Genomic DNA, 13,156 nt, shown 5'->3' with positions numbered 1-13,156 from the left:
CTCCTAAATGAGGCTTGTGTCCTCTTAAGCGCATCTAAAGAAATGCTACTGGAGCTTCAGCATTTTATTTTATTCTGCATGAGTGCTCTGCCTTCAATCTCTTCACTTGTGAGTGGGATCAGAAGAATGAAAAATAATTTCAGGTGTTTTAATGTATAACAGACCAAAAAAATGGCGTGTAAAGCATAGAATATTCTAGATTCTGTCGTGTAAAGTTCTATGGAAATAAATACGATCAAATCAACGTTATGGTGCCACTGTTGTTTTTAAAAATGTTTCTAGATTTTAATCGAGTTCTTGCTTCAAATATAGCCTTAAATTACTAAGATTTTAGTACAGTACACCAGAGAAAGCTCAATTTAAATACGAGGACGTGAATATAACAGCGGAACTAAAAAAACGGCTCTCGGTGGAGGGAAGGAAAAAAGCGGCGCACCGGCGGAAGTCAACACAGTTGTAAGATTTTCGTTGGGGCGAACACAAGACAAAAACAAACGGTAAATTGTCTCATTGCAGCGTTTCGGCCCCTTTCGAGACCTTATGGCTTCCAGTTCCAGCATAGACATAGAAGGGGCGACTCAGCACCTCAGAGACATCTTAAAACTGGATCGACCTGCAAACGCCGCCGGTGAGTCCCGGAGCCTCTGCAGGTGGAGCGGGTTGGCTCGCGCCGCAGTTAGCCTTAGCGCGCTAGGCCGCAGCACTGCGCTGTCGCTGTGTGGAGATTAGTGTGTGTCTTTTATTTTCAGTTATGATATACCACTGTTACTGTTCAATAACTAAGTGATACAGTTTAAAACCAAATCTTAAACGCTGCTTCGTGTTCATAGTTGTATGAGAGAGAGAGAGGCAACAAAACTGAGTTCGGCTGCTAGCCTGCTAATACACCATGCTAGTCACTCAACTAGCCACGTACGTTTGACTTCACTTGGTTTGTTAATTTGAAGTCATAAATTTTTATTACTATATATACAGTATATACAAATGTATTTATGTGTCTGTTATATGGCTCGCAGAACAATTAGCAACATATAGAGAGATTGTGGCGAGTGAAATGCATCAGCATCATACCGTAGTCAGGGTCACGTGACGTTTCTAAACTAAAATGCATTAAATAAACGTGCATTTGGTTCACGCAAACAAGGCTTTGTGTAAATGAATATGCGCGAATTTGTTTGCACAGTAAATAATCCAGGCTTTTAGTGCTCTTAGAATGGAATGGTTACAGTAGTTATATGTAATGATCTATTTACTCTTTCCTTCTTTAGTCTAAAGTGTAACATATGCATCTTTTTAAACATGTGAGGAATTTCCGCAGTAACATAATGACAGGACAGAATAAGTACAATTTCATAAACACATGCTATTTCAGTGTAAATGTACAACTAAACATAGTTCAGGCATACTGGACATGAAAGAACCGTGTCGAGTGGTCAGGTAGATAATGCGCTAAGTTTCAACGAAAAATAACAGTAAACATTTTTTGTTTAGTATTCCTAAACTTTAGTTTAAGGGAAGACGATGTGTAGTCTCATGCTCTAAAGTGTAAATGTGTAAATATGCACTTATTGACCAAATATCTTTCATTAGCAATTAACATAATAGCTGTATTTGCCTGTGCAGGATTGCAGTTTATTCCATTATGTATTATTTTGAAAACTTCTAGCTGCCATGTGAAGTATACCGACATGTATAAGGATTTTGCAAAGATGCAGCTCGAAAAAAAGTTTGTTTCTTTCTTCTGTGGTTTTGCAGACAGCACTGCAGGTGAAAGCCAGCGTAAGACCTCGTGTAATGGAGAGCTAAACGGCCTGCTGGGAACAGACCTTATTGGAGCAGGAGTTCGAAGTCCTATGATGGAAACATCTACTCACAGCTCTGACAGTATGAATATGGGAATCCCTCAGACAATGTAGGCTTGCTTTCTCGCACATCGTCCTTTTTCATTCGTAGTGCAGTACATTCCTGTTTACTTTAAAGAACAGCACCGCAGACATACACCGCTTTGGCCGGGCTGGCCTTTGTCAGCATCTGTCTGTTTTACTGTGGAGCAAGAGGCATAATGACAGGTGGAGCAAACATTGTTGAGTGCTCTCTGAAAGTAGGCTTGGTTTTTGAGTCTTAAGAAATGCCAAAAAGTAAAACTTTTGTGGAAACAAATTAATCTCATATCAAAATATTGTTCCGTCACTGCAATCTCACAGCTTTTGTGCAACAGTTTTTCAACAAATAATGCTTCAAAGCAAACATACAAATTGTCTTTACAGTATTTTTCACAGGTCTGAAATATACTTGCGGTGATACCACACAGAACGAGCTGGCATTTTATTTATTTATATGCAGAGCATGTGTGACAGTCAGTACGCTGTTCTTCTACTTTTCATTTACTGCCCTTCTGTACATCGCTCCTGCCCCGTACCTGTTTATTCTGCTGGAGCAAGAGGGAGCTGTCCACTCTAAGTCAATCGATTGAGGATTGCAGATAGACAGATTTAAAAAAGAATCGGCAGATATATTTGGGAAAACACTGTGTGGAGAAACTGCTTTAGTTTTTTGTTAATATGTTTGGAAATGGTGTGATCTTGGCGGCACGGTGGTGTAGTGGTTAGCACTGTCGCCTTGCACCTCAGGGTTCGATTCCCGGCCAGGCTCTGTGTGCATGGAGTTTCATGTTCTCCATGTGCTTGGTGGGTTTCCCCACGGGTACTCTGGTTTCCTCCCACAGTCCAAAGACATGTAGACTAGGCTGATTGGCATCCCCAAATTACCCATGCCCTTGCATGGGTAATTTGTGTGCCCTGCAATGGATTGGCACCCTGTCCAGGGTGTACACTGCCTTGTGCCCTAAGCCTCCTGGGATAGGCTCCAGGCTCCCCGCGACCCTGAATACAGGATAAAGCGGCATAGAAGATGAGTGAGTGAGAGTAAGTGGTGTGATCTCCTTAATCTCAAAATTTCTCTTAATTCGTATCTATAACGCTAAACCTTGCATTATTACCTGCTGCTATTAAATCATTATTAAAAGTATTGCTTGATTCTTACTTTTCTTCCCCATCACTAGCTAATTTATTTATAAGGTTTCAGGCTGCACACAACTTACAAGTTGACTAATGCGAAGGCTTATGGCGTAAGATTACACACATTAGTGAAACTTTTATTTCTGAACCATCTGTTCATTTTTTCAAAATGTTGGATTTTCATCCTAAATCTTATCTTTGTTATCTGGCTAAGCAGAGTAAGACACTTGGGTCTGTTAGTTCTGTTTCCAGTAATCAGCATATCAATGCATAATTATTTCATGAGCATTATTTAGTTATTTTATTTTGACCAAAACGTGACTGCTATGGAGCTGCGTGTGTTGCATGTTGTCCTAGGTTGTCAGTGCGTTTGTTTACCATCTGATGTAATGTCTGTTAATTTGAATGTTTTTGCCTAATTTCCTCTGTAGTTGCCTGACTGGTGACGATGCATCCACCTGTATTCCCATCACAGCTAGCAATGTGGTAATAGTAGCTAGTCGAGACTCTAGTATCGACAGTAAAGCTCGTGGGAGTAACAAGGTAACGAACTTGTCTGTTTTTAAATGTTTCGTGAGATTAATTAATTTGGTTATTACATGTGTTTAAATAAATCCTTTTCTTTGACAGGTTAAAATCCAACCAGTGGCAAAGTATGACTGGGAGCACAAGTATTACTACGGGAACCTCATAGCAGTGTCCAATGCATACTTGGCGTATGCCATTAGAGGTAAGTGTGCACCACGTTGTAGTTGATGTCTGTTTATGTTGTGTCTGCCCTGATGTCTGAAATGCACATGAGTTTGGTTTTGATAATTGTCAGATCAGCTGTAATTAAAAATGTATACTTTATTTATTTATTTATTTACATTTACTTAAAACAAATTTTAATTGTTAAAAACACCTCCAATAAGATGATATTGAAAGCAAATGTTGGATTTACCTACACTGTTTTCAAGACACGGTGCTCAGATACGCATTATACACCTTTGTTTGTGTTTGTTGAAGCTGAATGGATAACAATGAAGTACTGTACATTGTTTTTGTTGTCAACTCTGGCGGCTAAGCTAAGTGACACAGCTAAACAATAATGATTGAGTTGGCAGGTTAGACACCACCTGTATAAGGAAATGAGAGACTTTCTCTTCAGATACAGTACATCCAAGCTACATGTGCTTCAACCACCACTGTGTAGTGCTATGTACAATAGATTCCCCTGCAAAGTCACCCACTAAGTCTAATTCCACTGAGCTCCTCTAAAAGAAGCTAAGTAAAAAGTCTGAGAGTCTGCTCAGATATTTAGACCTTTTTAAAGAGACTTCTTTACTTGCTCTTTGCACACCAGACACACTGTGGTAGTAGATTAAACAATGTGATGAGTATAAATAAATACTGAGAATAAATCTTTTAGGCACAACTCCAAAACAGAAAAATAAGACGCAATTGATATGAAAAAAAAATCATTATCATCAGTCTGATTATGGTAATGGTATGGTAATGAATAATTTTGATAAAGCTTTGACACTTAGGAAAAAGACAATGTATTTTATATGAACCACATATAGAACCATAGTTAATGACTGTAATGTACTATGTCTCTCAGTCTTGCAAGCTTTACCGAAATCTTTGACTTTGCTCTTACTGTAAATCAAGTTTCATATTTATGAATGTTTTGCATTTTAAGAGGTTTTTTTTTTTGGGGGGGGGGGGGGGGGATTTTATAAAAGTTATATGTTTAATAATTCTGCACTTTGTTTAGTAAAATGAATGAACTGTTTTTAAGCTAATGACGGCACAGTGGTGTAGTTGGTAGCACTGTTGCCTTGCACCTGCAGGGTTTGGGTTCGATTCCTGGCCAGGCTCAATTCTCGTCTCTGTGTGCATGGAGTTTAAATGTTCCTCCAGATACTACGGTTTTCTCCTGCTAATTGGCATTCCCAAATTGCCTGTAGTGTGAGTGTATGTGTCTGTGCCCTGCGATAGATTGGCACTCTGTCCAGGGCGTACCCGCTTTGTGCCCTAGGTGTCCTGGGATAGACTCCAGGCCCCCCGCGACCCTAAATACAGGATAAAGCGGTATAGACGATGAGTGAGAGTGAGTGTTTATAAAATATCTGGTTTTGTGGAAAATAAAATTTTCCAACTTAAACATAGTTGATCAAACAAAGATGTTTAGTATCTGATATTGGCTTGTGTTATTTTGCGCCAACAAAGTAATTTGGAAATGCACTTGTCTGTTCCTAGGTGCCAATAACCAATATATGATACGGGTCCTGCGGTTGGGCTCGACAGAACGTACGCTGCTGAAGGGTTTCACCGGGGCTGTTACAGACCTGGCCTTCGCTCATCTGGACTCTACCTTGCTGGGTTGCGTGGATGAAGTTGGCAACATGTTCATTTGGCAGCTTACCAGCCAGAACAGCAAAATACAGTATCCTGCTCTAACAGTGGTAGTAGCAGCAAAAGTAGTAGCTTTTTAGATAAACTGAAAGCCGTAGCTGTAACCCTTTGACTTTACCTTTAGGAGTTCACATGGAATCCAAGTCAGTTTTTATCCATATGAAGTCAAGCCTGCAGCAGGCAGCTCACAAATTGTACAGTGTACATCAGTAATAGCACAATGTCATGTATGTGTATAATTTAGGAAATGCCCGGTTACTGTTGTTATCCCTTAACTGTGTCCATTAGAGAAGAAATGATTGTACACATCCGAAGACCTGAAGACACACCGCTGAACTCCAACCGCAGACTCATCTGGTGCCCCTTCATTCCTGAGGATAATGATGAGAACCCAGAGGATGGCTGCCAGACACTGGCATTGCTGCATGAAGATAGGGTGGGTATCATATTTTATTATAAACTTTAATTTAAAATCCTTATTTTTTTTTTTCTTCTTTTTTTTTCTTTCATTTTTGCACTTGTTTTATCTTCTCTTCTGCTCTGCCTGTAGGCTGAGGTTTGGGACCTTGAAATCCTGAGTTCAAGCAACACCACATGGCCTGTAGACGCTACAGAGATTAAAGAGGGCTTCATCGCCATTAAGGGACACACAGCGGTAAGATGTAATCCGCTCATTAGTGTTCTGCCCCAGAACAGCATTCACAATGTTCACTAATGACATGACTGAGTGAAATGTTGTTTGACTTGTTAAATTAATACTAAAGGTAGTTACTATGTGCTGTGAAATGACTGCTATAATATGCAGTTAGTGTAGGGCTAATCCATACTCATAATCTAGAAACAAACAATGTAGACACCTCACTACACCTCAAACAAAGCAAAGACAATTTTTGGTTAAATGGCAGAAGTCTAAAAACATGTTACATTACGAATAGAAGTTTAGTGACGAACAATTCTTTACAAATGTCACCCTTCCCATTAAAATAAAAATTCTAATAACTTAAATTGCCTATAAGATATCTATAGCTACATTCATAAAACTTGTATTCAATTGAATCACAACCAGGGACACAGTGACACAGGAGAGAACATCAACCAGCCAATTTGTTGATTTTATTTTCATCATTTTGTTCCTGATTTATAATTACTATATTAATATAAAACTTCACAGTTTTTGTGGTGGATGCTTTAGACCTGTCAAATCATACGGAGTCTGGCGGGAACATCTCGTAATTAAAAGTGACAGAAAATTTGCAAAATTACAAATTGAATTGAAAACATACAAATTGAAACATGCCGTTAATTAAACATTCAGAAGCTCGTGTTACTGAAATCAAAATCGGTGTTTCAGAGCTTCTTGTATTTGTCTCTTAGTGTAATTGTCACCAGTATCATAGCATATAAAAAAAACAACCAAAAAAACATTTTAAAGATATTCCTGTATAGTTTGTGACTTCCTGGAGCATCACCTATGAAAGTAAAACAGTAGCAAAACCCGAGAGCTTGCAAATTTGAATGTAAGAACTTGTAAAATTGATATTTGTATTTGTCAGTTGAAATTCATACTCGCAGCTCTGATGTGAAAAGCTGCATCACTTGTAAACGCGAACTTGAGAGAGCAGAGTTGGGGGCGGGGCTGGGGTGGGAATGAAGTCGTTTTATTGGTCGATGCCAGCCAATGAAGTGGGATTGTTTAATGCCGGCATAGCAATCCATCGACCACCACCACCGAAACGGCGCGGGCTGCTCTGTGTAGTCTGTGACGTCATCGCGCACAAAACATCCTACGTCATTGGCTGGCTCCAACCAATAAAATGACATGGCTTTTACTGGTATATAAAATCCAGTAAAACTAATGATATTTCATAATATTTTCCAAGCGTTTAAAAACAAAATAGCTGATGCATATGCATACAAATGTTTGCATTGTGGCTGGCGTTGTTCATTCGTGGGACATTGACCAATAAAATGACTTCATTCCCACCCCAGCCCCGCCCCCGACTCTGCTCTCTCAAGTTCGCGTTTACAAGTGCACAAGTGAGTTTTGCTACAGGAATATCGCAAAATGAGTAGCAAAAGTCAGAGCGCTGGGATTTGAGGTTGTACTGACAGATCTGAGAGGTTGTGAGTGCCGACTTGTGGTTGTACAGCGAAACTGAAGTAAAGCGCAAAGATAAATGTGTAGTACACAATTGTGCCTGTCATTTTGTTTATGTGAATGACACTTTACACATTTGTCACTATTAATCTGCAACTTCGAATTCAAAACACAGGTGTTCTGAGTATTGTCTGTGTGCGCAAATCGATAGATGCAGCTTTTTACATTAGAGCTGTGAGTATAAATTTCAACTTACAAATACAAATATAAATTTTTACAAGTTCTCACATTCGAGTTTGCAAGCTCTCGGGTTTTGCTGTGTAAATCAGTCAGACACTCTAACACATGGTCACACTGACATGCTGCTTCAAAAAGATATCCGTCAAATGTGTAAATTCAGACTGCTTCCCACAAGCTGTGTTACGAGGACTTGCATGTCTTAGTCATGCTGTTCTTGCTCTGCTTTGTCCAGCGTATCAGTGAGGGAGCTCTGTCTCCAGATGGCACTGTCCTCGCCACAGCCAGTCACGATGGTTATGTCAAATTCTGGCAGATCTACATTGAAGGACAAGACCAACCAAGGTATGCTTATACAGTACCTCTGTTAGTTCTTCAGCTGTTTTTGTATAAGCGTTTCGACTTGATTTGCCGGTTACCATGATTAGTTAATTGTATTCACAGTATGCACAATTTTTGCAAAATAATTTCTTCTTAGGACGTTCTGTCTCCTTACACAATTGTGCATACTGTAAAATTTCTGTACATGTATATTCATATAGTACATTTTTATATTTAACACATTTTATTTTATTCTATGTTTGCTTTTTTTTTTTTTTTTTCCCCAAATTTGTGTTTTATCTTTAGTACTGTCTCGATAAAGATTTATCTTATATTAATTGTAATAGCAGCAGTAGTAGTAGTGTTGCTCTAAATCTTTTAATCAGTTTGGTGTTTATTACAGTGTATTTCTCCTGCAATTCTATAACATTAGTGTACTTGTGATTCTCTTGTAATTTCAAGTAAACTGTTTTAACTTGCAGATGTCTTCATGAGTGGCAGCCACATAATGGACGGCCTCTCTCTTGCCTCCTCTTTTGTGACAACCATAAGAAACAGGACCCAGAGTGAGTGACCATGAAATTTCTTTGTAGGAAGAACCCACAAATCCTAAATAAAGCATAATCCTGAGAATTATTTTCTCAGTGAAATGTGGAAGCAGCGATTATGATTGTGGTTAATGAACAAGATATCATCAGAGTTTTCAACTGCTGAATTTTTCCTCTTTTGTCCTTTTCAGAGTTCCATTCTGGCGATTCTTAATCACAGGAGCAGATCAGAACCAGGAACTGAAGATGTGGTGCACAGTATCATGGACCTGTCTACAGACTATCAAGTGTGTATTTCCTTGTGTTCTATGTATAATACACACATGCTCCAAACTAAATGCATAAACATTTCCTGGTGTTATTACTGTACTACTACTTTTTATTTATTTTTTATTATTTTTAAACAAGGCAGTTACTAAAAATATGCACAAATGAAAGAAAAAAATTATTCTCACGAGTATTCTCATGTATCTTTATTATGTTGTCTTACAGGTTTAATCCTGACCCAGTGAACTCGAGTGTTCTGCCAAGCCTGAAAGCAAGTATGGATCTGTCTGCTGAGTGCCTCATCTTAACAGATGTGCAAAGGAAGGTCCGACTTTCAGAATTTTTTGGTTATTCACACATTTCTGCAATAACACTCGCTTTAACATGGCAGCTCACAAACAGCCTGAAATAGTTGTACTTTACTATTAATTTACTTAGTTCAGTAAAATGAAATATTTATGTAGACATTTGGCTGTAATCTTTTTACTGTATGCATTCATGAAATTCTGTTAAAAGCCCTCTTAACTGGTCAAGTAGCTTTAGCAATGTAAATATTTGAGTAGCTCGAAACTACATGGTTTCCACAAAAGTCTCTATACATGGGGACACTTTATATTTTTTAGCTGAAAAATTCTTAATCTTATGGATTTTTATTCAGGTAGCCAATCAGGTAGAAAATCCTTAAAAAAACAACAATAATAAAATGATAGAAAAAAATGGCTAGATTATGACGCTGTCACATGAGGAACACATTCATATCACAGTTACCTGGGAGTCAAAGAGATTTCCTATTTTGTTTACACAGAAATGCCAATCATGTAGAATATCTTTTATAAATTGTCATACTTTGCTCAAACCTTGCCCCCTGTGTATGGGGACTTTAGAAATGGCCTGTATTTGTTTTAATTAGAACATCTGTTTAAAATTATTACATTTGTTTTAACCTAGAATAATTATAATAATAAAATAAAAACTAGATCACCCCTCTGACTGTGTATGTTGTGCAGGTTCTGTATGTGATGGAGCTTCTCCAAGATCAGGAGAAGGGCCATGCCAGCTTTAGGGCTGTGTCTGAGTTCTTGCTCACACACCCTGTTCTAAGCTTTGGTGTCCAGGATGTCAGTCGTGCTCGTTTGCGCCACACCGAAGTCCTCCCACCAGAAGAAGAGAGTGAAAGCATGACCACTGGTTAGCTCCTCTTATATTAGAATCTTTATGGTAAAAAGATTCCATGAAGCAATAATAATTTTTGCTAGTCTTTGCATAGTCTCTGGGGGAAAACTCTTATTACCCATAGTATTTGATGCTGCAATTTTTTTTTAAACACCTACCGTGTCACTTATCAGTTTTTGTTCCCAACAGATGGAAACCACGGAACTTTGGAGTCAAAATCAGGAATCCAGATCAAGCTTTACTGTGTGCATACAAAGTAAGCTGAACAGATTGCTCAGTATTTCTACAGAAATTGCATAAAACTAATATTTAGTTCTGGGCCCCTGCATTCTGCACAATATTCATTAGTCTGTACAGCCCAGGGCTTTAGTGTGAATTCAAGGATATTAATTGCATGCCAGGTTATGAATTATTCACTGTATTCTGCCTGGTTTTCATCCCACAGGTCCCTTCAGGATGTGCAGATCTGGTTCCAGCCCAACCAGGGTGCTGCTGCCTCCCTGTTTATGCCTGGTTGCTCTGACTCCCAGGATGGCTTTGGCATAACTACAGGTTAATGAACATTCTATTACTTTTCTCCTGAATTTACCCATTAATCTTTCTTAAGACTTGAGCTTAGGGGAGCTCAGTGTCATGAGTTTCTTAATTAATTCCAATGCCTGGGACATGTGCGCTGATTTTTGTGTTCATGTGCTTCAGGTTTTGCAGATGCTTTAAATGAATTGAGCATGGAGATGTTGAGTTCGGATAAGGAATCTGGAGCAAGTGGTTCCCAGACTGACCTGTGTAAGATCCCATCTCTCCCAGCTCCAGCTGACTTCCTGAGCCCCTCCGGCTCAACCATGCCCAAACTTATGACCCCGGATGCCTTCATGACGCCCAGCGCATCTGTGAGCTTCTCGTTCTCTAAAAATTGGGATTTTTATTTCAATTTAAAACAAGTAAACTTCTTTATTTAAGTTTAATCACATTTTGCCTTGTGTCTTCCCCTTTAGGTACCAGCCTCTCCTGGCAGCAGTGCTAGCAGTTTGACTATAGTAACGGCCATGAGCAGCTCAGACAGTGGCCCAAGGTTAGTGACCAAGGCTGCTAATGCTAATTTTCTACATAATTTAATATGCACAAGGAAAAAAGGGCATCACAAATATCTGCTCAGTTTGGAAAGTGGATCAGTTCAAAGGTTCTTTTGCTGCCTTGGCTCAGAGTTACTGATCGGAAGATCGGTGGTTCGATCCCCAGCTTCACCAGGTTGCCACTGTTTGGCCCTTGAGCAAGGCCCTTAACCCTAACTGCTCCAGGGGCGCCGTATCATGGCTGACCCTGCGCTCTGACCCCAGTTACGCTGGGATATGCGAAGAAGGAATTTCACTGTGCTGTAATGTATATGTGACAAATAAAGGCTTAATTTAATTTTTAATTTTAATTTTTTACCAGTGAAAAAATTCTGAACTTATTTAGTGGTCTTTCCTGAATTTTATTTCCTTCTACATTGTAAAACAATGCTGAAGCCATCGAAAATATAAAAAAATCTCTTTTTATCAGTTGATATTGAGATATGTTTGCTACTCATGTTCCGAAAAGCCTTCATAACGGCTTAAATCTGAGTTAAGATGAAAATAACTGACTTATTTAATTACCCACGTTCATATTTGTTATTTTGTGGTTTTGAAATCTTCAGTATTGTTCTAGAATGTAGAAAATAAATCACTAGGCAAAAAAAAAAAACATTGAGTTAGAAGACTTTTGCTGATACTGTAATTCAAGAAAACCTCTAATTTCTATTTCCCTAATAAACATAGCTATAATTTCTACTCTTGATTTTTACCATGTAACTTCACCAATCGTTTAAGTGTTTCATGATTTTCTTTTCTGATGCAATTTCTTCCACAGAGTTTTGATAACATGTTAAACGGTTTTTAACCAAATTCCTGTCATTTTAAATCTCCTTAGTTGTTGTTTTTGCTAGATGCAGCCTGGTAATGTGACTCTGCTGAAAGCTTAAAGTTTTGTGTTCAGTTACCTTTTTTCAGAATAATTTAATTTGCCATACACAGTTGCAATTGGAAATACTCATATACCCATAACCTTAAAAGATGTTAGTGTGGTAACTGAGGTTAAAGTAAGTATACAAAACAAAAAGCACATTATACAACAAAAATATATATCAATGCACATTTAAATTATTTAGAGAATATAAATAGACTTGACTTGAACTTAACCTGGAATTCAATTGAAAAATGTCAATTGTTTCAAATACAGGGGTTGGACAATGAAACTGAAATGCCTGGTTTTAGACCACAATAATTCATTAGTATGGTGTAGGGCCTCCTTTTGCGGCCAATACTGCATTAATTTATCTTGGGAATGACAGATACAAGTCCTGCACAGTGGCCAGTGGGATTTTGGGACATTCTTCCTGCAGAAATGTGGTCCTGGTGGAGGAAAACGTTTTTCTGATTCGCTCCTCCAAAACACAAAGTGGCTCAATAATATTTAGATCTAGTGACTGTGTAGGCCATGGGGGATGTTCAACTTCACTTTCATGTTCATCAAACCACTCTGTCACCAGTCTTGCTGTATGTATTGGTGCATTATTATTCTGATACACGGCACGACCTTCAGTATACAATGTATGAAAAATTGGGTGCACATGGTCCTCCAGAATGGTTGGCTAGTCCTTGGCAGTGATCTAGCAGAAGTATTAGGCCTAGGGAATGCCATGATCTTGCAGCCTAAACCATCTGGGCCCAAACTGATCCACCCCCATGCTTCACTCTGGACATGCAACAGTCTGGATGGTACGCTTCTTTGGGTCTTCTACACACCATATTTTCCCGGATGTGGGTAAGACAGTGAAGGTGAACTCATCAGAGAACAATACCACAGCCTAAGATTTTCACTGCTGGCACCATTAAAACGAGTGGCACGAGTGACCAAAGGTTCGGCTATAGCAGCCCAGCCATGTACATTGACACTGTGCAAGGCTCTATTAGACTGTGGACCTCCCGACAAACAATTTAGGTGGAAACAGGAGAGTTTAGGTGCACATTAATTTTGCAGTGAGTTTTTTAAGGACAATCCGGGTTAGCACCCGG

At 38.9% G+C, this 13,156-nt stretch overlaps 1 protein-coding gene across 1 annotated transcript in view; it reads left to right on the top strand.

The window, feature by feature from the left end:
* The first annotated feature begins 441 nt into the window (after positions 1–441).
* The window catches only part of edc4 (enhancer of mRNA decapping 4), a 33,842-nt gene continuing 21,127 nt past the window's right edge, over positions 442–13,156 (top strand). Inside the window, exons 1-16 of the mRNA XM_053500387.1 lie at positions 442–628; positions 1,756–1,912; positions 3,449–3,560; positions 3,648–3,747; positions 5,262–5,448; positions 5,706–5,853; positions 5,968–6,072; positions 7,988–8,097; positions 8,556–8,639; positions 8,813–8,908; positions 9,114–9,213; positions 9,896–10,076; positions 10,251–10,317; positions 10,507–10,613; positions 10,761–10,951; positions 11,057–11,133. Coding sequence (XP_053356362.1) covers positions 541–628; positions 1,756–1,912; positions 3,449–3,560; positions 3,648–3,747; positions 5,262–5,448; positions 5,706–5,853; positions 5,968–6,072; positions 7,988–8,097; positions 8,556–8,639; positions 8,813–8,908; positions 9,114–9,213; positions 9,896–10,076; positions 10,251–10,317; positions 10,507–10,613; positions 10,761–10,951; positions 11,057–11,133 — 1,910 coding nt within the window. The 5' untranslated portion in view covers positions 442–540. The remainder of the gene's footprint in view (positions 629–1,755; positions 1,913–3,448; positions 3,561–3,647; positions 3,748–5,261; positions 5,449–5,705; positions 5,854–5,967; positions 6,073–7,987; positions 8,098–8,555; positions 8,640–8,812; positions 8,909–9,113; positions 9,214–9,895; positions 10,077–10,250; positions 10,318–10,506; positions 10,614–10,760; positions 10,952–11,056; positions 11,134–13,156) is intronic.

This window comes from Clarias gariepinus, chromosome 7 (genome assembly GCF_024256425.1).
Source record: "Clarias gariepinus isolate MV-2021 ecotype Netherlands chromosome 7, CGAR_prim_01v2, whole genome shotgun sequence".
Classification (NCBI taxonomy): domain Eukaryota; kingdom Metazoa; phylum Chordata; class Actinopteri; order Siluriformes; family Clariidae; genus Clarias; species Clarias gariepinus.
Note: the sequence above shows the minus strand (reverse complement) of the source record. Positions and strands in the feature narration are given on the sequence as shown.